At 32.2% G+C, this 24,974-nt stretch overlaps 1 protein-coding gene across 1 annotated transcript in view; it reads right to left on the bottom strand.

The window, feature by feature from the left end:
• Positions 1-24,974, bottom strand: part of LOC145259922 (myc box-dependent-interacting protein 1-like) — a 219,252-nt gene that overhangs the window by 39,019 nt on the left and 155,259 nt on the right. Inside the window, exons 3-6 of the mRNA XM_080117878.1 lie at positions 19,011-19,065; positions 13,509-13,603; positions 5,681-5,776; positions 1,049-1,156 (exon numbers count right to left, since the gene is read on the bottom strand). Of these exons, the coding sequence (XP_079974004.1) occupies positions 1,049-1,156; positions 5,681-5,776; positions 13,509-13,603; positions 19,011-19,065 (354 nt within the window). The remainder of the gene's footprint in view (positions 1-1,048; positions 1,157-5,680; positions 5,777-13,508; positions 13,604-19,010; positions 19,066-24,974) is intronic.

Below are 24,974 nucleotides of genomic sequence, written 5' to 3'. Positions count from 1 at the left end.
GTGGTGGGTTGTAATATCAACAAATACACAATGGATGTACATCGATACGATACGGGTGACTCACCGAATTGAAAGAAAAGTCTTGAGATCAAAGGTTATTTTGTAAGATGACACTGAATATTGTTGAAACAAAAATACAAAAACGGACACGCATGTGCATACATGGAGAAAAGAGATAAAGATAAAAATATATGCAGATTCGCAGCCATGTGATTGGCATTTGGCCAAGAAGGAATGCATAACGTCTTTCGAAGTAATTATTATTTTAGTTTCAATTTTGAGTGCAATTTTTTTTTAGGCCGCCCCCCCCCCAATAAATACTGACCTTGTGCCTATTTATTGGCCCTTGTGAAAGGGCAAGAATTTGAGAAATTAATTAAGCTAAGAAAAAAAAACCACACACACACACACACACACACAATGATAAACAACAAGAGAGATGGGTGCATGCACTTACACAAATGCACCCATAATGCACCATAAAAACACATTATCACTAGAGAGATAAACAGAGTTCAAACTCACACACCAAAGAGTTGTAAGCAGACACATATCCACACCAAAAGAGTTGCAAACAAAAACACACATATCCACACCAAAAGAGTTGCAAACCAAAACACATATCCACACCAAAATAGTTGCAAACCAAAACACACACACAGATCAATGAGTCGCAAGCAAACACAAAAGATTTACTATCCAACACACACAAACACACACAAAACGGTTGCAAGTCAACACACACATACACACCAGTGTTGTAAGCAAACACACACACACACACAAACCAATTAATTGCAAGAAACACACACATACTAAAGTGTTACAAGCCAACATATACACAGAGTTGCAAGCAAACACACATATATAGTTGCAAGTCAACATACTCACTAAATAGTTGCAAACAAACACACCCACCAGAAAGATACAAACACACCCACGCGAACACATCAGAAAAGTTCATATACACATTTAACACATTAGCAGAGGCAAATGCAATGCTGCCAAATCCAAAGTGCCAAGGGTTAAAAAAAGAAAAAAGAAAAACCTTTGTAATTTTGGCATCATCTCTTTTCTTTTGATTGGAAAGATTGTCGAGCACATGCCGACTATTGTCAAGGTCGACGAGTTTACGCCCTCTTTTGTTGATCTTGCCCTACCAAATAAAAAGTAAAAAAAAAAATTAGTTTTTTCAACAAAATAAAATAATTCCTAGACTTTATAAGCATTCAATTAGACACATCTATTATAATTCATTTATTTTAAACATTGTGGTGACAGATTTATTGGGAAAATTGGGACAATCTAGCAAGAACAGTGGCTGGTTGAGTTTGGCTTGTATGGTTTATAATACATCGACCCTTTTGTTGAAAGTATGTTCATCTGTCATCTATGCAGATGGTCTAAAGAGCCGCCTGTAGAGAATCACAGTTGAGGAAAACATGACAATTGAGAAGTGTAAGGAGAGATATATATATATATGATTTTCAGAATATATATATATATATATATATATATATATATATATATATATATATATATATATATATATATATATAAATGCAACTTTGTTTGTGAATTCGTTCTCTTATTGATTCCGAAACGGCTGAACAGATTTTCTTTAAAATTTACAGAACTTTAGTGTATAAGTCTGGAAGTGATCTTAGTTAAGTTTTGTCTCAGAATACCCATGATGATAATCGATAATCCAATAATGTTATTTTAATTTATCTATCATCCGTAAAGCCATATTTTATTCAAATATTTTTACAAGACGACTTTAAATAAAGATGAAATGTCAATAAACACAAAAAATTTTCGGCTTTCCTTTTTTCATTGCGTTGTATTATTAATTTCATAATTATTACAGGTGTATTTTTAAATCCATAAAACGGTATTTCATGGTAAACAACTGATAATCCCTGAAATAACATTAAGACTAATGTGGATTCAATGAAAGCAAATAAATTCAGTGATTGCAGCAGGTTAACTGATTTACTGGCAAATAATTTTTTCCAACGATTAGATTTAAAAAAAAAAAAAAAATTAAAAAATTTTTTTTTATTTAGTTTTAAAGGTTAAAAAAGCTTTCAAGACTCTCTCGAGATATATATATATATATGGCACAATCACGTTGACACACTAGTTCTTGCCAGATCATCAAAGTTAAGCAATGATGAGCCTGGCCATATCAGATGGGTGACCATTTAGGAAGGTTAGGCGCTGTATGTATAGTGTCGAGTCATAGAAATTTCCAGATTGGTATCTGGGGGAACATTAATATACTGGGAGAGATGCCCCCCTCAGTCTTCATTAAGACAAGCATCTAGGAGAAGGAAAAATATGATGTAAAAACCTGTGGTCTACTGCATGCTCTGTCTTGTGGCAGTCATTTACACCGACAAAGATTAGCAGTAATACCAAAAAATGTGGTTGGTTCTACACAAAGCTTTCATCACTATAAACAAGTCATCTGTGTGGATTTTTGAACAACTTGGTTGTTGTGGCAGAACTTGTATGTCAAAATCCACAGGAGAATCCACTTTTTAAAAAAATACGATTATATATCTATACTCCTATAAATTTGTTTATTTTTTATGTATTGATATTAAAAACCCTTTTTTCTATTTATTTAAAAAGAAAATGCAACTTTGTTATATATGGGCCGTGGAATTGCATTTGTCTGCAAAATATCTAGCAAATTTGCATATTCTTTTAAACATTCATTTTTAATTAATTCTCTAGTAGTTTTTTCGGTTTTATTATGAGATGATCATCTTTAGTTAATTATTATGTGTAATTATATTGATGTAGATATTCTACATGATTTATACTTGCATAATATTTGCATAAAAAGGTTATAGTAAACACAAATCTCTTTGTATGTATGTATGTATATATATATATATATATATGTTTAAAACATTGTCCTACCAAACTCCTGTCAATTTTGGGCCTGCAGACATGAAACTTAATACAGTGTATTGGAACCCATGTGAAACTTTAAATTTGGGTTTTAGCCAGGGAAAATCGGTGCAAAAGTGTGAAAATTAAAGAAATGGAATTTGCCTGGTGAAAGTCAAATGACGCATTACGAATATGCATATTTAGCTATTTGTTCATATTTTACGTTTTAGCCTTGCAGCAAACATGTCTGCATAGCTCAGGCATTAACGTCAAAGAAAAATGTAAAGTGCAAGCTAAACGTTTTGGTTTTCAGTGGTGGCGCACGAGTCATTTTTTAAAAACCTTTTAAAATCATTACTATACATTGGATCCAATATAATAATAAATATGAAATCTGCATTAATTAAAATATCAAAAATATCATATTAAGCATATTTTATGATCAAGCAATGTCTGGCGGCCTGCTAGTATATAACTACATACATACATACACACACCAGTCAGGCTTTCAAGATTTCAGCTCAATAGATGTTAAAGAGGTGAGCAGACTATCTTTGTCAGAATAAGGTATGATGCTGTTCAATCCGAGGAGGTAAACTTTTACAGGTCTTACTGTCTTTCTTTGGGAAGTGATTATTTTATTGCCAAAGGCATCCATGTCTGGGAATGCCTTCCTGGTCTTTCTTTCTCATAAAATTTTTCTTGGAGTTCATATATTAGATCCATTGCTTTTCCACGTCTCGCAAAGTTGATTTTCTCTATCACACTAAACACTTTCTTACATTTGAGGTTATTTTCTATCTCTACAAATCAGACCACGTATGGAGTACTGTTGTCATATTTGGACCGATGAATCTATACCATGTGAGAATTCTTGTCAAGGTGCAGAAACGTATCTAATTCGATCGGCCTCAAAATCTTTCTTTTTCTCTGCATGCTCTTTCACACAAATGTGATGTTGCTAGTCTCAATCTTTTCTATAAATACCATTATGGCACATCTTCAGGATTATCCAATCTATTCTCTGCTTCTGTTGTTCCAGCTCTCTTAACTCATTGGCCTAGTGGTCTCCATCAATTTGCTGTTTTGATACATCATTGTAATAATCCTATTCCAGTAGTTTCTTTCCAAGAACTGTAAACTTGTGGAACTCTTCGGCGGACTACTTTCCTCCCTACATATAGTCTTAGTTTTTTAAAGATAAAGTTTAATAAGCATCTCGTGTCTTTGTAATAATCATCTTTCGTCTTTGCTATCTTCTTACATGAAGTGGCTTTACGTCTTGTCTGGAACGATTTCCGCTAAAAAAAAATCATTGTTTAGGTCGTGAATTGTAAAAGCAAATGTTGTAAACATGAAAACATTTGTGCTTATTTATAAATGCTAAACAACATTGCTTCAAAGAAAATACTGAAAAGGCTTAAAGAAAAATAAGAAAAAGGAAAAAAAAAAGTAGTCGCTATAAAAAGCGAAAGCTATTTTTAATTAAAAAAAAAAAAAAAAAAAAAAAAAAAAAAAGAACAGTTCACAAGAATTGCCGATTGTCATAGATCAGTGAACCACCGGATGTTAACTGATGAACACATCAAGAACGAAAATGAACAGGATCATCTTTTTTTATATGATAAAATTTTCATTTCCTTTGAGAAAGTTCACCAATTCTCTACCAGCATTTTTAGTTACAAATGGCTCAAGTAACAAATTTTTCCTCCATCACTTTATTTACAATTAAATAAATTAAAATATAAAAAATTTTGAATAAACAGAAAAGTTGTTTTGGAAAACAGGTTAAGATACAAACATTTTATTTTCTTGATTTTTATTTTTGTTGTGAATTGAAATATTTCAATAAATAAATAAAGAAATGAAATGTTTGCATCTTAAAGTGTTTTCCAAAACAGTTTTCCCGTTTATTCAAAGTTTTTAAATTTTAATTTTAAAAATGCTTAAAAAAAAGCTTACAAAGTTAATTTTTAAATTAAAATATATTTTTAGCTAGAAATATTTTTGATAAAACAATCCTTTCCCATTGTTCCATTCAATGCATTTCTCTTAATTTTTGTTTGTTTTAAGTAAACTTATCTTAATTTAACTGTTGTGAACTTGTACGGATTAGTGACAAGTCTAGTTTTTGTTTGCCAGTGAATGTTTTATGCAGACTGTCTCTTACACTTATTCTAATTAGGCAGATTAATGTACTAGTAGTCAATATCTTTCTGAAACATTTTTTATGACACAAGAGAGTTTTAGACATCTCTTAGTAATTGTTTCATTTTCAGGATTACTTTACTCTCCTCCTCCTCCTCCTCCTCCTTCGTCTCCTATAATTCTTTTCTCTTGTTCATCTATAGCAAAAATCATCTTGTATTATTTGATCTTCACTTGAATTTTCAGACTCATTCTGGTCTGCTTGATCAGACATTATCTCTGTTTTTCCATGTAAGTAATCATCTCCATTTTAATTTGCATATATTAGATCTATAAGTGAGACATTTGTTGCTTTGACAAAAAAATAGAATAAAAATAAATAAATAAATAAATAAAAACAAAACCAGTAGAAGCAGTAGGTTGAAGTATAGACTTGCACCTCAGGTTTTGACGTCATTAAATATTTTTCACTCTTCATGAGCGAACTTTAGTTTTAAATTTGTCCAGGAAATTTAGATTAAAACGGGGTTACAAAAATGAAAAAAAAATAAAATAAAAAATAAATGCTTTTGCATGTTGCTTCTTCATTTCTTTTTTAGGAAAAAATAAAATAAAATGAACTCACCCGTAAATCTGGAAATCTGTTGAGATGTTTTTGGATTGGGTCTTGAACTCTTCCATGTAATGAAGTAGCATAATCATTCCAAAGAATCTCAAAAGACTGAAATAAATAAATAAATAAATAAAAAAAGTGTGATCAAGTGATATGTAAACTGAGGTGTCACAAAATGGGTGATATGTGGATGGAAGCAAAATAGAATCAGTGTGGAATGAATCAAGTGAGAGGTAATTTGAGGGTGTTAATCGGGCGATGTGCAGCCGGGGAACTGGCATGACTCGGGCGATGTGCAGTCGGGGGCTGTGATGAAATAGGAGGTATGTAGTTGGGGAACTGGCATAAGTTAGGTGATATATAGATAGGAAGACGGAGAAGGTTTGGTTTGGTTTTGTTTTGGCTTAACGGCATATCAACCCTTTTCAGGTTATTCAATGCCAAACTCAGGATTAAAAAAAAAAAAAAAAAAAAAAAATATGTATTCAAAGAACTTTATGACGTCGAGTATCAATCAATTCTGTATAGTTCAATAGTTTTGTTTGTTTTAATATCTAACGATCTTTTTTTTTTTAAGTTTATATATCCTCATATATTCATTCATAAGGTTTAGTTGGGTTGATTCAGAGAATACTTTATATTTTTGTAAAGATCCTTGTTACTCTTAAAAAGGATAATATTTCCTCTAGACAGTTGTTTTCGAAAAATTTCTTCATGCTGTTGTGTTTGAGGTATTGTTTTCTATCTTTATCTAGAGTTCTACATTCCACAAAAAGATGTTTAATGGTGCAAGTTTTCTGGCAGAATGGGCATTGTGGTTGTTGTTCTTGTTTTAGAATGAAGGAGTGTGTGAGTTTTGTATGGCCAAGATGTATTCTAGTTATAACGACTTGTTCTTTTCTGGATTTGGGGGGAGTTTGTCTCCATTTTTCCAGTATGGGTTTGATTTGGTATAATTTGTTATTTGTGTTGTTATTCCATTGTCGTTGCCATTTTGCATGAATTAATTGATTAATTTTGGGTTTGAAGTCAGTATATGGTATGTTTATTGTATCTGGTTTTAAGTTTAGAGCTGATTTGGCCGCTAAGTCGGCTCTTTCATTTCCTCTTATCCCAATGTGACTTGGGATCCAACATATAAATATTTCTTTGTGTTCGGATAGTGAATCAATTCTATTTGTTAGTTTGATGATTAGTGGGTTTTCAAGTTTTTTGTTATTCAGAGATGTCAAAACGGAAAGTGAATCTGAAAAAATTAGGAATTTCCTATGTTCATCTTTTTCTATAATGCTGAGTGCGAGGTCGATGGCACATATTTCGGCAGTAAAAATAGAGCTTTCTGTTGGAAGAGCTTTTTTAAGAGTTTTTTCATGCGACACTGCAGCACATGCCACACTATTATGGTCTTTAGAGCCATCGGTGAAAATAGGTAGATGGTCTGGATATTTTAGGAGAATATCATAGGTTTTTTCGTGGTAGATATTAGGGTGGGATTTCGCTTTTGGGAGACGGAGAAGGGTGGCACAAATTAGAAGATACAGATGGGAAGGTAGTAGTGATATTAATCTGGCTGTCATTACACAGACAATTGTAACAGGAGTCAGATGGGTAGGGGCTGTCACAAATCAGACAATATACAGAAGAGAGAGCACTGAGTATCAATCTGGTGATATGGATTCTGGAAGAAGCGCATCATGAATCGCAGATGAAGTGCACAGCATGAATATACAGATGTTATTCCAAACAAGAGCACGAGAGATAAACAGAATTGCTTCATCAAACGGGAACATGACAGATTAACTAAAATGTTATTCCCGACAGGAGCATGAGAGACCAACAAAATTACTTCTTTAAGAGCAATGCAAACCTATAGAATTGTTTCTTCAAACGGAAGCATAACAAACCAACAGAAATGTTATTTCAGACAGGAACATAACAGATCAAGAGTTGCTTCTTCAAACGGGAGCAAGACACACCAACTGAATTGCTTTTTCCAGACGATAGCATGACAGACCAAGTGAAATGCCATTCTACATGAAGCATGACAGACCAAGTGAAATACCATTCTAGATGGAGCATAACAGACCGAGTGAAATGCCGTTCTAGATGGAGCATGACAGACCGAGTGAAATGCCGTTCTAGATGGAGCATGACAGACCGAGTGAAATGCCGTTCTAGATGGAGCATGACAGACCGAGTGAAAAGCCATTATGGATGGAGCATGACAGACCAACAGTAATGCTATTTCAAACGCAAGCATGACAGAACAATAAACGTTCTATTTCATAATGAAGTGTGAGAAACTGAGTGACAGATACTCTCAAATTGATTGTTTTTTTGTCTTTTGTTTTTGTTTTTTTTTTTCATATTTTTAATGTGGTCGTCCTCCTTCGGATATCTCTTAAATCTTGACAGGCCACTTTGACATAACATTTGGTTCATGTTGAAATACGCCTTCTGCGATTTAATCAAGAATTTTCTGTATCCATTCCATTAAATATTGATCAAGAGTAAATATTTTTCCCCAAAATAAATCTTCACTTTTCTGTCAGTCATTTATTCTTAGAAGATTTTTAATTTGTGCCGCACAAAAATTCCATTCAATTAAAATAAACGACGCCATGATTGAATTTTACAAAAAAATAAATAAATAAAAAATTAAACTCATTAACCAATTTCGATTTAAAAGACGAAATTTATTTTTTCCTCAATTGCTCAAAATCAGTTTTATCTTCCTAAATTTTTGAGATGAGGATTGATCATTTGGATTATGTGAACTACTATTCTCATCCTGATTTTTATTTCACGTTTCAACCGATGTGATCTCCAACTTTTTTCAGATGCATTTTTTTTTTTAATCTGGGAAACATATACTGAATTTCTAACTAAATCTAATAAAATTGTGGCATAATGGAATGAATAAAAAGTTTGAAATTTTTGGACAGGAAATCTTCAAGAAAAAATTAATATAAACAAAAGCTTCACCCTCATTTGAAATTGAATTTTTTTTCTCAATAAATTTATTTCTGATTGTAAAATACTAAAATTATTAACCAGGCTGTATTGTGTATCATTTAGATTGTTAGGACTACTGTTCTCATCTTGAGTGTCATTCTCACAATGGTTTGGTCGATGTAACCTCCGACCTTCTTCGGGTGTATCTTGACAACGTTGTAGAGTCGTTTTCATGTTTGTATTAGTATGAACACAATACAAAAATGGAAATGACTCAATGCACTTTACATGTCATAAACACATCACACATTTTGAATTCTAACTACTATAGTTCGTTGGAAAAAAAACCCATTCCTGTCACCAATCACCAATAAGTGTCCTTGTCTAGATACATCTAAAGAAAACCAGAGATTACATCGGTCAAACCTTGGTGAGAGCAACAACCAAGATGACAACAGCAGTCCAAACAATCCAAATGATATTCATGTTATGAATCTTGATCTAAAAAAAAAAAAAAAAAAAAAATCAATAACATTACATCAAAACAGTACGAACCAAAATAAGTCGTTTCCACTTTTGTAAATGCATCGCATATTTTGAATTCTAAAGATATGGTTCATAAAAAAAAAATAATAAAAAATAAAAAAAACAAAACTAAAAAACAAAAACATTCTTTTCACCATCCATAATATAAATCTCACCTGTCTGTTTAAATGCATGTAATTGGCTAAAAACATTAATTCCTTCACTCTCAACTGGGAACTTTTCTACAGGGAGGATTCGCTTTTTTCGCCGATATTTTTGAAAGTCATCCTCTCTTTTCGGTTGTCTAGCCTTAATTTAAACCTTCGCCACTTTCGGTTTGGCGATGGACGCAACGGCAATGACGTCACTTTTTTTTCACGTTCTTTTCCCCCTCTACAGTACGAGTTTGAGCCTGCTTGCCTACTATAACTTTTTTTTTTTTTGCTCAACACACACCTCCAAACACCCGGGAAACGCCGGGCATCCAGGCTATGAATAAGGTTGGTGGGGGGTGGGGGTATATGTTGTGATAATAACCCCACCCTCAAGATGAGAACAGTAGTTTGAACAATCCTAATAATACATATTATTCATCCTCATCTAAAAAAATTCAGAAATAGACTATATCGGTTTTTATTTTTATTTTAAATTAACTTTGAACATTTTTTTTCTGTAAAGGAAAAGGTTACTTGTTATTCTGTTTTATTTTTGGTCCAAAAGCTATTTATGGTATTAAAGTTATTCATGATTTGGTTGTATTTTTTCAAATTTTGAATCAAATAGATTTGAGGCACCTCTTGAATGGGCAACAATCAAAAGCATACAATAACACTGATTATATATATATGTGATGATTGTAACGTCTTGTCAGACGAGTGCCACTCCCTCAGTCACTGAAAGTCCATGAGCCCGAAACTTTTTTTTTTTTTTTTTTTTTAGTCCTGCCAGCGAATTCACACGCTCAAGCAGATATGACATTGAAGACGGCCCTTGGCATACATACATACATATATATATATATATATATATATATATATATATATATATATATATATATATATATATATACACATACATACCCATAAACATACACACATGCACACATCCATACATACACAATACATATAACACATACATACAAACATACACATGCACACACATATACATATATATGCATACACATATACTATCATATACAAATACATACACACATATACATACATATTCACATACATATACGTACACATGTATGCACATATACATACATACACAAAGTTACCTACATATATGTACACATACATATATATGCACCTATACGCATACATATATATATGCATATATACATACAAACACACAAACGTATACACAATAAATAAATAAAAATATATACACACATACATATATACATACATATACAAATAGGTATACATACACTAGTACATATATTAACATACATACATAAATACATATATATACACATACACACATATGCATACATAGAATTATGACAGATCAATTATTACATGCTTCCAGCATTTCAGGGCTACACACATGACACTTTTTCCATTGCCACGGACAATTTTTATAGACAAATGCCTGAGGAAGTATCTATACAAAGATTATGTTACAGAGTTTTAGCTTTGTACGACAGCTAAGTCTCTCTCTCGGTTCAAAATGTCCAGATCCAGCAACAAGCATGAGCAAGATAGCCAGCAACAAATCAAACTGCAGACCAGCTTAATGCGGGTACTGGTCTCCCGCTTTATGTAAAAAAAATCTGATTTAATATATATATATATATATATATATATATATATATATACAATATTTATTATGACACTATATATACATATTTCAAGGTCGTACCATTGGTTTCGATACACCGAAAACAGTAATAATATACTGTGGAAAATCGGTATAATCTCTTCGGCGACAAAGAAAAATCTGGAACTAATGCAAAATGAACGAACATAGAAGAAACGCTAGACGAGCGTTTAAGACTCAGAATTTCACATTTAAAAAATATCGTTTTAAAACTGACGCCAACAGATTATGATTATAGAAGAAACTAAGGAAGAAAGTGTGTGTGTGTGTGTGTGTGTGTGTGTGTGCGTGCATAGCGGGGAAGGGGGTGCTATGGAAAACTCTCTAAAAAATATAAAAGTCCTGTTAAAGCCATTTTTCATCACCCCTGGACACTATATATATATATATATATATATATATATATATATATATATATATATATATATATATATATATATATATATATATATATATACATACATAGATTTATTTCCAAACACGTTTTGTTGTGCACACATTTTTAATAATAATAAAAAAGTCCTGTTTTGTAAACTTTTAAGATTTATAAAAAGAATAATAAATTTACAAAATATTGGAGCAAAATGTATAAACAAAAGAAACGAATAGAAAGATGTTGTGCAGGTAACACGTCATACAATTTGAAAAAATATTCAACTAAATATTGGATTGTTTTTTTGGACTTTTCATTATATATAACATAAATTAAAGATAATTTATTACAAGCGATAAATCTGGAAGTCTAAAAAAAAAAAATTTAAGTTGTAAAAATAAAATGTGTCCTTTTTGTTGTAATTTATTCGGGGGCGCCTTAAATCCATTTTTGTGCTACTAGTACATACTTTATACTAATATGCCTAAAAATACAGTTTTATTTACAAGCATGTTTTGTTATAAGCATTTAATTTAAACAGTTTTATTTACAAAATTTCATTCAAGGAAAATGCATAAACAAACGAAACAAAAACAAAATGAACAAGAAAACAAACACAATGGTCAAAATCCCAACTTTTTATCCCAAAAGCCTATCATTCTGGAAACAAAACAGTGTGATCTATTTTTTATTCATCTTGTCATCATTCCATCAAAAATCCCACAATGCCAATCGTCATGTGATGATCAAAGCGATTGAAGATCCACATATGTCTGATTGTTTTGTGGCATATCGATACTTTTTTTAGTTATTTAATACCAAATAATCATTTTGGGAAAAGTAATTTTTTGCTTCTAAATATTTATAGCTTCAAATATTTATTCATGGTATTTGTTTTGGTTGTCCAGTAGAGGAAAATAGTTGCTTTTACTTTTGCAGAACATGATTGAGTTTTGCAAAGGGAAAGGAAAAAAAATATCAATGTTTGGTGCAGTTTTTTTTTTTTTTTCTGTTAAGAAGCTGGTATCTTCAGACAGGATGATCTGGTAGCACCAAACATCCATAGATGTATTAATTATGAAACTTACACAGTATTTGCAATTAATGCACTAAATTTCTTTAGTACTTGATTAAATTTTTCTAGGCTTCAAATTGACAATGGAAATAGATGTGATTTGTCAAAGTTACAATAATTTAATGTTAATCCTTTCATAAAATGTGAGCTATAAATTATTTAAAATAAAATGAAAATATCTTTAATTTAGAAAACTGTTGATGGGATGACGTTGCATGTTTTAAAGATTTTAACTAAGAAAAATATTTGTTTACTTTTTAGCCTGTGTTTACTCTGCTATCTTGCATGGCAGTAAAACATAAGCCACAAACATTTTTGATTTGCGTTGGCTTTGACATAACGACAACAATATGATTAGGTGGCTGTGTAACAACAAACTAGAGGAAGAAAAAACCTTTCAGCTGTGCTCTGTCAGCCTACAGCATAATCACATTGGTTTCCATTATATCAATGAAGTTAAGTATCATTCAGACTTGTCAGTTCTAAAATGGGTAACTATTTGAGAATACCAGGTGCTTTATGTGCTCTCTGCTTATCTTGACAATATTTCTAGTCATCCTGGCCTTCTCCTTGCCACTGAAATAAAGCAGTGCCAAATCAGAAAATGAGTTGTATTGTGTAACTCTTGTTTATCAATTCCGCATGTATCATCCCTCATTCCTCCAAGGTGATCAGATGACCCTTGTCATTCAGGAACATAAGATTTTGAATGGTTGGTGTTTCAGATAGTTTTAGCCATATACAGTGTGCATCAACTCAATAACATGCACAGATAGCCCAGGTATGAAGGTGTGTGGAAGATACAAGAAAATCGAGTTTGAGTGTGTACAAAATGACTTTCTCTTTGTCTATCCGTTTCACTGTTTCTTAGAAACTACTGGGCCGATCTGGCTGGAATTTTGTATGGGCCTTTGTTATGCAGCTAACTAAGTATTACATTATCTGTTCGATGCACAGTCAGAGATTTATAGAGATTAGTATTCAATAAACACAAATTTAACCATATTCAACCATCAATTTGGCATAAAGCACTCATTCCAAAGAAAGTGCAACATAAAAGAACGAACGTATTAGAATATCTGACTTACCTCCACTGTTTGTTGAAAAGTCAGTTGATCAGTCCACCCCTCCTCGTAAACTTCTAACATTGTATCACATAAGATCTTATTGGCATGGCACAAAGCTGAAAGTTGAATAAAACACAAATATAAAAAGGAAAGCAAATAGAATTGAACGTATTTTGATATAAAAATCCTTACTATAATGGATATTTTGTGTCTGTATATTTATAACCAAAACTGAGTATCATTTGAAAAGTAAAGTGGTGTTAAACAACACATCATCATATTTGATTTGTTTTTTTTTTCTCAATTTTTTTATCGTTTTGTTTTTGTTGGGGATGGGGCATTCTATCAGATTCCAAACATTCAACTGAAAGATCTTTTTAAGATTTTAACTGTCCTTTTAAGTTCAATTTTTTTTTATATCTCTCTCGCACTTGGTTCACCATGCATATTTACCAGGTAGTTTTTAAAATTCTTTTTCATGAATCCAGTTGTCCCTATAATTACTTTTTATGTTGTACATAAGAACCTTGGTATTTCGTTATCTTTTCCCTTTTAGTTCTGTTTAATCCAGCATCATTGGGGACTTCTACTAGGGTTGCTTCTTTCTTCTTGTTCCATATCACTATGTCAAGTTTAACAGCTCTGTATTCTAGTTATGTAACTGTAAGAATTGCAGAACGATAGTGGATGATGCATGACTCATTTGCAACTGTTCTTTCTAGTATAGTAGCCTGGGTGCCCGGCGATGCCTGGGTGTTTGGAGGTGTGTGTTGAGCAAAAATAAAAATGAGGTAGTAAGAAGGAGGAAAACAATGTAAAAAAAAAAACAAGAAAACGTGACGTCCTTTGCTGTTGTGCCCATCGGCAAACCTGAAGTGGCAAATATTTAAATTAAGGCTAGTCAATCGAAAAGAGGGGAGGACTTTCGAAAATATTGGCAAGAAAAGTGACCCCTTCCTGTAGAAAAGTACCCAGTTGAGGAAGAAGAAATTAATATTTTTAGCCAATTTTTCGATATTTGTCGTCCGAAGGGCCGAGCTTCAAAACGATACTGAGCTCGTGAAAATCCGTCGCCTCTGTCGAAAGTTTTAGGCAGACATGCAAACATACATATATTTAAACAGACAGGTGAGATTTATATTCACCGGGTAGTTTTTGAAATTCTTTTTCACGAGTTCAGTTGCTTTTATAATTACTAGAATGATGGAGATCTTCCTCAAATTCCAGTTTCTTTTCATGTCAAACATAAGACCTTGGTATTTTGTTATCTTCTCCCTCTCAGTTATGTTGTTGTTGTTTTTTTTTTTCTTTTTTTTTTTATTATTATTATTATTATTATTATTATTATTGACGACGACGACGACGACGACACTAACGTCTACTAAGCTTGCTTCTTTCTCCTCCTTGCCACATATCACCATGTCAGATTTTATAGCTTCGTTTTCTAAGTCTATAGCTCTAGGGATCACACAGCCATAGTGAATGGAGTTTGACTTATTTCCAAATGTTTTTTTCTAGTGAACATGTTCCCATCACTTGCTGCTGCATTCTATATTCAACTTTTTACAAATGGTCCAGTGGAGATATTTACACTCTCCATTTTGTTTTAGACGTCGGCATGTTTTAGAGGACTTTTACAAATTTACTTCCAAACTAACCATGGACATTCATTCATTAATCCCTCTTTCTTTTAAATCCATCCTTGCCACTTCCTCCTGCCAACTGACCCTGATACATCAACTGTTCTACACCAACTAACTCCAGCACTTTCATCTATTCTTTCAATATGACCAACTAACAAAGTCTCCTGTTCTGCAAACATTTCCCTATATCACACACCCATCATATCATTCTCATATCATTACTCTTCATGCAACACATATCCTCAACCCTCACTAGCCAGGTTTCACTTGCATATATCATTACACTGTATACACATGTCTGATCAACTTTGCTCTTGATTGACAGCAGTAATGCTTTGTCATCCAGATATACTTTCTCCACAGCTGAGTTCTCATCCATCTCCATTTTATCCTTTCTCAGACCACCTAATATTACATTGCACTCAACATTAATTTCTTATATAAAAATGTTTGTTTTTTTTAATGGAGAGTCACACATTTTAGAAAACATCTTTTTTTTTATATAAATTTAAATGAGAAAACTTGAAAATGCTATGAAATGATGAAATCATTTTTATTTATTTATTTTTTTAATTTTTGTTTTGTTAAAGTTCAAATTTTCGCCAATAACCTGGCTTTATCAAAAAAAAATAAATAAATAAAAAAAAATAAATAAATAAAAACGATTTTATCATTTCGTAACATTTTCAGGTTTTCAAATGTTCTCATTTAAATTTATAAAAAAAAAAAAAAAAAAAAAAAAAGAGCTTTTGAGCCCCTGGGAACACAACGGGAATTTTAGCAAAAAAATTTTTTTTTACTGTGCACATCTATTTAATGAAATACAATTTGTGGCAAAATTTCACGAAAAACTAATGGACGGTTATCTGGCAATCGTTCGGACTAACGGCCGCACAGACGCAACTGAAAACATAGGTCCCTTTCTGATAAATCGGGGGACCAAAAAAAAAACAAAAAAAACATGGTAGTAGAAAAAGGGTACAAGAAAACATGAAGTCTTAGCCGATATCTCTATCGCCTGACCGGAAGTTCCAAACGTTGAAATTAAGCGTATCCAACTGATATGATGACTTGCGAAAATGGCGATGCAAAAACCAGGGCCCCTCCTTGTAGAAAACTTGCCAGTTGAGGGTGAAGGAATTAATGTTTTTTGGCCAATTTTTTTATATTTGTCAGCTGAGATGTTGCACTTCAAAACGATACCGATCTTGTCAGGATCCATCACGTCTGTCGAAAGTTTTTGGCAGACATACAAAAATACATACATACATTTACACAAACTGTTGATTGAGATTTATATTATAGATTTTCAATAAATAAAGAATCTATTTAAGTTCAAAATCCTTCAGCGACTTTTTGGACAACCAGTATATATTTTGTGAGTGTTTGCCTCTGAACTCTTTATTTTCTTTTGTTCTATCGTATAACATGTCTCTTGTTGCTTTACATCTATATATATATATATATATATATATATATATATATATATATATATATATATATAAAAGTGAACGTGTGTGTGTGTGTGTACATTTCCCTACGCAATAACTCTGTCAATTTTTAGTCTACAGACTCGAAATTTGATATACAAGTTATTGAGATTTGGGAACATCGAGGGGATCGGTTTTGGGCCAGAAATTTGGCGATTAAGGAGCCAAAGTTCAACGATTTGATTTTTGAGAACTCTACCAAACTCCTCCGACAATAAATAATAAGGGGTCATAATAGGGGTCAAAGTTAAAAAGAAATTGACCTCTGCGGTCTCTTCCAAATTACTCAGATAATTTCTGGTCTAAATATTTGAAATTTTATATAACGGGTATTCAGAGATAGGGCAAGCTTTTTCATCAGTTTGGGTCAAAAATTTTTAGTTACCAATATATAAATGTATGTGTGTATGTTTGCATGTCTGCCTTAAACTTTCAATAGAGGCGATGGATTTTACCAAGATCAGTATCGTTTTAAAGTTATACCTTCCATACGACAAATATCGAAAAATTGGCTAAAAACATTAATATCTTCCCCTTCAACTAGGCACTTTCCTACATGGGGGGGGGTCACTTTTTTCGCCGATATTTTTGAAAGTCATCCTCTCCTTTAGATTGTCTAGCCTTAATTTTAAAAAATGTCGCTTCTAGTTTGGCGGTGGTCGTAACAGCATAAACGTTAGGTTTTACCCCGTTCTTTTCCTCCTTTGCGGTACGGGTTCGAGCCTGCCTTCCTACTACCACATTTTTTTTTTTTTTTTTTTTTTTTTTTTGCTCAACACCCGGGCTGAAATGCTAGTTTAAATATAAACCTAAAAGTTTCTTCACAAAATCGTTTCTCTAAACTCATCCCAAAGCACTTTCCCCATTTCAAAACCCCAAAATGTATAATGTAACTCTCAAAAAAAGTAATGACCCCCCCAAAGGTCCTCAAAACTGATGACTTAAAAAATGGCGGGCCCCTAAAATAGCACTTCCCTAAAAGTTCCAAGAAATTATCTCCCCTTTGCTTATTTGCTTTTCAATGCAAGAGAGTTATAATTTCAACACGCATACTTTTTGCAAAAATGACCATAACATTTTCAAGTCAGTATAATTGAACAACCAGAAGATATCACATTACCAATGCATTTTGTAATTTAAGTATTTGGGAGATATCTCATACTTTTCCCTGAATGCCTCCAGAGGTATCATCCGAATGTTCATCTAAGAAATTATCTCCCCTTTGCTAATTAGATTTTCAATGCTACACAGTTCTAATTTTAACATAAGTTGCCTTGTTCTGTTTCTGGAAAAGGAATTCAGAGCAACTCAATTGTTTTTGTGTTATTTGTAAGCGTTGGACATGCAAGAAGTACAGTGGAATTACTGATAGACTGGAAAATGATAACCAGTTTATGTGCAAGATGATGAAGACAGAAAACTCAGATTATCCAGAAGTTTCGTTACCATGGTGACACTATTGGAGCACAAAGAGGAACTGGTGCTAGTGTGATCGCAAAAGTTAGGAGTGGATGGAATAAGTTCAGGAAACTTCAGACATTAGTAATCAACAGAGTGTTATTACTGTTCACTAAGGAAGAGCTTATCAGGCATGTTAGTCCAGTATGATGTATGAAAGTGAAACCTGACCAATGAGAGTTGAGGATATGTGTTGCATGGTGACAAATTATGAGAATGATATGATGAATGTGAAGAAGATTAAATCTAGAGAATATGTGTGCAGAACAGGAGACTTTGTTAGTTTGGTCACACTGAAAGAATAAATTAGAGTGGGAGGCCAAGGAAAAAATGAGAGGAAGTGATAAGAATGGATTTGAGAGGATGGGTGATAAATAAAGACCTGGTCAGAGATAAACTATTTTTGAAGTCCATTTCTAAAAGCTGTCCATGACATGTCAGCAGATGTTAAACCGATGATGATTCCTAGACTTATTAAATACTGCATCTCCAAATACATCATTTCACATGCAAACAATCGATTCTACAGCATAATCATATTGACACAATGATTATCATTAGATCACCGAAGTTAAGCAACACCGAGTCTGTTTAGTACCAGACAAGTGACGATTTGGGAATATCAGGCGCTGTATGTATAAAGATGTCGGCACTTCTCTGCAAGAATTGGAAAAGCTTAACATCTACCCAGACCGGGATATACATGCAACTGGAAACCGCTTGTGAACTTAATATTCCCTAGATACTTCCTCTCTCCGAGGAAGCCAGTTCAACCCACCTAGGGTGACTGGTTCTGGCATACATAAAAACAATGGTTTACTCCTCTAAAAGAGACGCTTAATCGAATATGATGATAGTGATTCGTATTGTCAAGCACAACTGTTTGATGTTAAAAATATACAAAATGTTTATACAGAAAATAAAATATTTACCTTTGACACTTTGAGTGTAATTCCGCAGATCTTTATGCAATTTTGTCAATATTGCCTGAAAAATAAGAAATAAGAAAATAAGAAAAAGAAACAATTTAAAAGCAGAACATTTTTATTAAGAGGAGAATTTAAAAATAAGCAATGGTCAAGGTCATTTAAAATAATTGAAGGTTAAAACGATTCCTATCTAAAGTATTTATTCATAAAAATAAAACTTTTATAGTTACATCTATTATCATAAACAGAGTTCATCAACATTTGTTTCCTTAAAGTTTTTTCCCTATTTTTTTTTTAATCACCCAATACACACGAACTTTGAGATTGGGTTATGTTTCTCCATCTCTCCTGAATACTAGCCAAGTCTAATAATATAAAACCAATAGAGACGACGATGATACGCCGGCCGATTTTGATGTCTGAGGTCCGCCAGAACTAAGTTGTTCAGAAATTCACACAGATGATTTGTTTATAGTGGTGAAGACTTTGTGCAGAACCAATCACACTTTTTGATACAACTGTTAATCTTTATCAGTGCAATGGCTGCCACAAGACAGAGCAGACAGTAGACCTCATATTTTACATCAGAGTTTTCCTTCTCCTAGATGCATGTCTTAAAGACTGAGGATGCATCTCTCTCAGTGGATTAACCCCCCACCCCCAGATACTAACCTGGAAATTTCTACATCCAAACGCAGTACATACAGAGGCTAGCATTCCCAAAAGGTCATACATGAGGTACAGGCTCACCATTGCTTAACTTTGTTGATCTGGTGAGAACCAGTGCGTCAACATGATTATGCCGTACACGAGGCAGGAGTGGAGACAATAGGGGTATAGGGTTAGGGTTAGGTAAATTGAAATCAGTAATGTTAAGGTCCAAGAAAAATAGTGATTGTTGAGAAGCCAGAAGTGTGAAAAGTGAAAGACAGTGAAAGTATACAAATATTGTAACTACTGTTTTAGACATATTCTAGAGTGTTGAATCACAAAATTATAAATTATCAATAAATGATAATGAATTATTATGTAGATGCAAAATATGTAAAAATAATCTTATGGATGATATTTTCCAGGTGAAATTAAAATTAAGTAGAGAATGGAAGTTATAAAGATTGGTTGGTTGGTGGGTTTTCGAAATATCAACCATTTCTGAATTTGCCAAATCCAGTAATTTTGGGAAAAAATTTTTGTGCTTCAAGTTCTTTAAATCTTCAAATATTTATTCATGATTTAAACTTGAGTTGTGGTTTTATATGGAGAGAGAATCTTTTTGTTATAGCAGTAGCAGAGAGATTGCAACAGGTGTCAGAATCTGAACACCAAATTCAGACGGAGACAACAAATGGAAAAATCACGGCCTGTGCAGTGAACGCATACAAATGCAGGTTCATTTTGTCCAAGTTCCAATCTATGCTAAACTTTCACAAAAAAAAAAAAACACTCGACTAGCTACAATCACTATCAACAATTTCCCCCATTCTCTATCTATGCCTAAATCTAAACAAAGATTCCATGAACAAAGCTTCTTTCTTAGAACTGCCTGCTTGTGGAACACTGTTCCATTGGCCTGCTTCCCAGCCGATTACAATATGGTAACCTTCAAGCCCAATGTAAACAAGTTCTTATCGAGCCATCCCCTTAAATAATCCAAATTCTACCCAATCTACACTATTAACGGTTACTACACTACCACCTTACATTCATTAACACTTATCCTCGAGTGGCCTTCAGGCTCTGATAAGTGGTGACTTCCTTGTAAAAAAAAATAAATAACTTTTGCATCAGGAAAAGGTCTACACAAGAAACTATTTCACTGAGGGGCGCTTTCTTAATCAGGATCCCTAGATCTTAAAATACATTTCTATGAAAAGTAATAAATGCACCAACAGCAATTCAAGTTAAATTTGGACAGGTGTTAGGCCACTGTACACTCTTCTGTGTAAATTTTTATCATCCTTTCCCTACATGGCAAACTGAAGCATGCTTGTTTTATTTTTGTCAAATAAATTGAAAAATTAAAAAAAAAGGATTAACATTTTTAAATTAATTTTTTAATTCTTATTAGTTTTTTAAATTTGTTATCACTATAACAGATTGATCGTTTGAGGTGTGGCTGGAGGTATAAGTTTACTACCAAAACTAGATTGAAGAGTCAGATTAAAAATAAAAATTTAAAAAAATGAAGTTGCATAAATTATTCATATTATTTGGATTCTTTGGATTACTGTTCTCATTTTGAGTGTTATTAACACTCAAGACGAGAACAGTAGTTTGAATAATCCAAATAATATGAATTATCAATCCTCATCTCAAAAATTCAGAAACGTTGTATGAATTAGTATGATACAACTTTTGATTGGCTCAATTCTGTTGTCAGCATTAGTTTTGACAGTTCTTTTTAGACTCAGGAACTTACCAGAGGAATTACCTGAAGGTTGTCAAAATCTACAGTTAAAGTGGTGCTATGGAACTGACAGGATTTGAACTTCGTATGCACAGATCAGGAGTCCACATTTATATCCACATCATCACAGTCACCTCCCAATGGTTAGACACAACCTGACTAAAAATCTGTTCATTCCTATTCAGAAAGGGTCTCTAACACATATCGGCTGAGACCCTCGCCTTAGGCAGGGAGAGGGGGGTGGGTCTGATAATATATGGATGATATGCAGTAATTATCGGGAGGATGCTTAAACTCAGTTTTGTCTTGTCATTGAAGGTGTCAAAACATTATATGACCCTCTGATACACGTATATTCTTGTTCAGAAAGAGACCCAAAAACATTTATAGACATGTTCATTTGGTCAGTGAAATCGTCTCATATCCACCCAAAAGAACATGTATATTCTTGCATGAAAAATGCCCTCACAGATGATTTGTTTGGGCCAATGCGCTTCTTCAACTGTATAGATCATTTGCATGTCAACTAATATTGTATAAATATAAACATTGATTTGGTTGTTTTGTTTAATGGCATCAACCTTTTTTTGGGTTATTTAATGCCGAATCCAGTAATTTTGGTAAAAGTTTTTATGCTACAAGTTCTTTATATCTGCAAATATTTATTCAGGGTATTTCGTTTGATTTTTTTTTTTTTTTTTTTTTGTAAAGAAAAATTGTTTTGTTTTTGGCTTTGATGCTTCGTGCATTTCAAGCTAAGAAATTAGTATATTCGGGCTGTCTGATCTGGTAGTACCAGAACAAACATTGAAAAAGATAGTAGTTCAAAGGAAAATAATTATAAAAATCTCAATGCTGATATTAGTGTGTTCCCTAAAGAAAGGTTAATGAATCTACATAAAATTTAAAAGTGTATTCTGATCATTTATAGTGTTTCTTTTTATTTTTCAGCATGGTTATCTAATTTACATATGTGTCTGTACATACCACAAACATGTAAATTAAATGGCAAAATAATAAATCTCTACTCCTATATAATAATAAATAACAATGATGATGATAATAATTATAATAACAATAATAGTAATAATAACAACAATGGTAATAATTGTAATAATAACTTCGCTATTTTAAAATCTTTTTATTGTAAATGAGTGTATTTTATTCTTTTTTATTGCATAGTTTAAAGATTGGAATCTTATTTGGATTTATTTATGAAAATTAATGTTACATAAATAAAAATTAATTTATTGAAAAAAAATTGCATTTTAAAATAGTAAAGTGACTTATGCCTTACTCTGTAGTAGGGTTGGATTAAATACAATTGTATTTGTATTTCAATTGTATTTAAATACAATTTTAATGTATTTGTATTTTAACATCACAAGTAATTTGTATTTGTATTATGGCATCCAGGAAAATAGTATTTTGTATTTATATTTATATTTGAGAGAGAGAGAAGGAAACTTTCAGAACTCTAATGATAATAAAATGCAATGAGGACATGATATAGAATGTAATGTAGATGTCAAATTTGGAAGGAAATATTTCTTTTCTTTTTCTTCTTTTTTTTTTGCATATTTTCAGATTTCTTTATTACTTTGAAAAAAAAAAGTACTTATATTTGTTTTTGTTTAAATCAGTTATTGTATTTTTATTTGTATTTTGAGATTGAGGAATAAAAGTATTTGTATTTCTGGTAACCTAAACGAAAGTATTTGTATTTCAATTGTTAAAAGTCAGTATTTGATTCAACCCTACTCTGTAGTAATAATAATACTAATAATAATAATAAATAGTGGCAGTAATAATAATACTAACAATAATAGAAATAAATAGTGGTAGTAGTAATAATAAATGGTAATAAATTGTAACAACAACAAACATAATATACAAGCATAGAACATTTTAACTTTCACCAAGGTGGAGATTTTTATTTTTTGGTCAAGTTTCTGTACAGCTTAGCACATACATCACTTGACCAATCGTCATCAAACTTGAACCATGACTAATATTTTGACTAACTTGAAAATTATTTTATTTTGAAATATCTACGTTAAAGATTAAGGTTATAGAAAAAGGTGAAAATCACTTTTAATGATTTTGGTTCTGTTCATTGCAGAGACTCACTATTTGGCCCATATTATAACCAATGATATATTGTTCAATCATGATTGAAATTTTTATGAAATTTGAAATTCTGATTTTTTTTTTTTTCAAATTTGATAATCAAATACTCTTTGATGACACTAACTATTATGTAACATTTCAGCTTGATGAAAGTTTTTGAATTATCATTTATTATGGTATAGATTTAGGAATACTTCATACAATATCGAGAAATAAAACCCAGATAAGACTTTGACTTATCCTTACATTGTCAAGTAGAGATATGCAGTCTCACAACTTATGTTCTTGTTTTCTTTATGGAAAAAAAAGATTTTTTTTTTAAATTTCATTTTATTATAATAAAGATTTTGCATCTATTGCTAACAAAAGCTTTAAAATGAAAAATGGTGTCAGTATTCCCTGTTTTTGAACAATAAATTTTGTCAATTTTATTTTCCATCATTTAAATCCATTTGCATATATGTCTGTGTATGTGCTTAAGCAGCATATTTACAATTAGACAAAAGTTATTGAAATTTATTGTTTTCAATTATTTTGTTTGATTAGTTATTTTTTTTTTATCTCCTTGAGCTTTCAGATAATTTATGTATCTGATTGCATATTTCTGTTGAGCTGTCACATGTAAATTCTGTAAGAGTTTTTTTTTTTTTACATCTGACTTTCACGAAAAACACTTGTCTATCTGAAACCACTATCAATAATTTCCCCCCTCCCCACTGTGCCTAAACCTAAACGTAGATTCCATGAACAAAGCTTCTTTCTTAGAACTGCACGCCTGTTTTCCTGCTTTTCAACTGACTACAATGTGGTTATCTTCAAGTCCAATACGAACAAATTCTTGATGAGCCATCCCCTTAAGTAATCCAATTTACCAAATTTCCACTACTAACGACTACTACGACATGTTCCCTTTGACCACTGTACACTCATTAACCCTTATCCGCGAGTGGCCTCCGGGCCTTGATAAGTGGTGACACATTTGTAAAAAAAACAAAACACGATAAATATATACATTATTTTTGTTCAAACTATTGTCCGCTTCAATAATGATATTTATATGTTTGGACAAGGGATTTTACAGAGAATCCAACAACTGAACAAAAGGAGAAAAAAATTAAAATGTACAACAAATAAGTGTTACTTTAGACAAGATAAGTTACTCCTCTATCTACCTGAATAAGTTTTGTGCGTTTGTGTGTGTGTGTGTGTGTGTGTGTGTGTTTGAAACTTATTTTAAAGCTTTTATTCAGTTAAGAAAACAAGCAATGTTGAGTTGGTAAGTTAAACCGACAATCATGATAGTTGAGAATACATCGTTTTCAGAGCGTCAATAAAGTCCCAAAATAAACAAAATGCTGATATAAATCCACCCAATAAGTGTCACTATGACATTTGTTGGTCTACCAACTCGACATTGCTTGTTTTTCAAA

This window comes from Euprymna scolopes, chromosome 35 (assembly GCF_053919585.1).
Source record: "Euprymna scolopes isolate OS-2025 chromosome 35, ASM5391958v1, whole genome shotgun sequence".
NCBI classification, from domain to species: domain Eukaryota; kingdom Metazoa; phylum Mollusca; class Cephalopoda; order Sepiida; family Sepiolidae; genus Euprymna; species Euprymna scolopes.
Note: the sequence above shows the minus strand (reverse complement) of the source record. Positions and strands in the feature narration are given on the sequence as shown.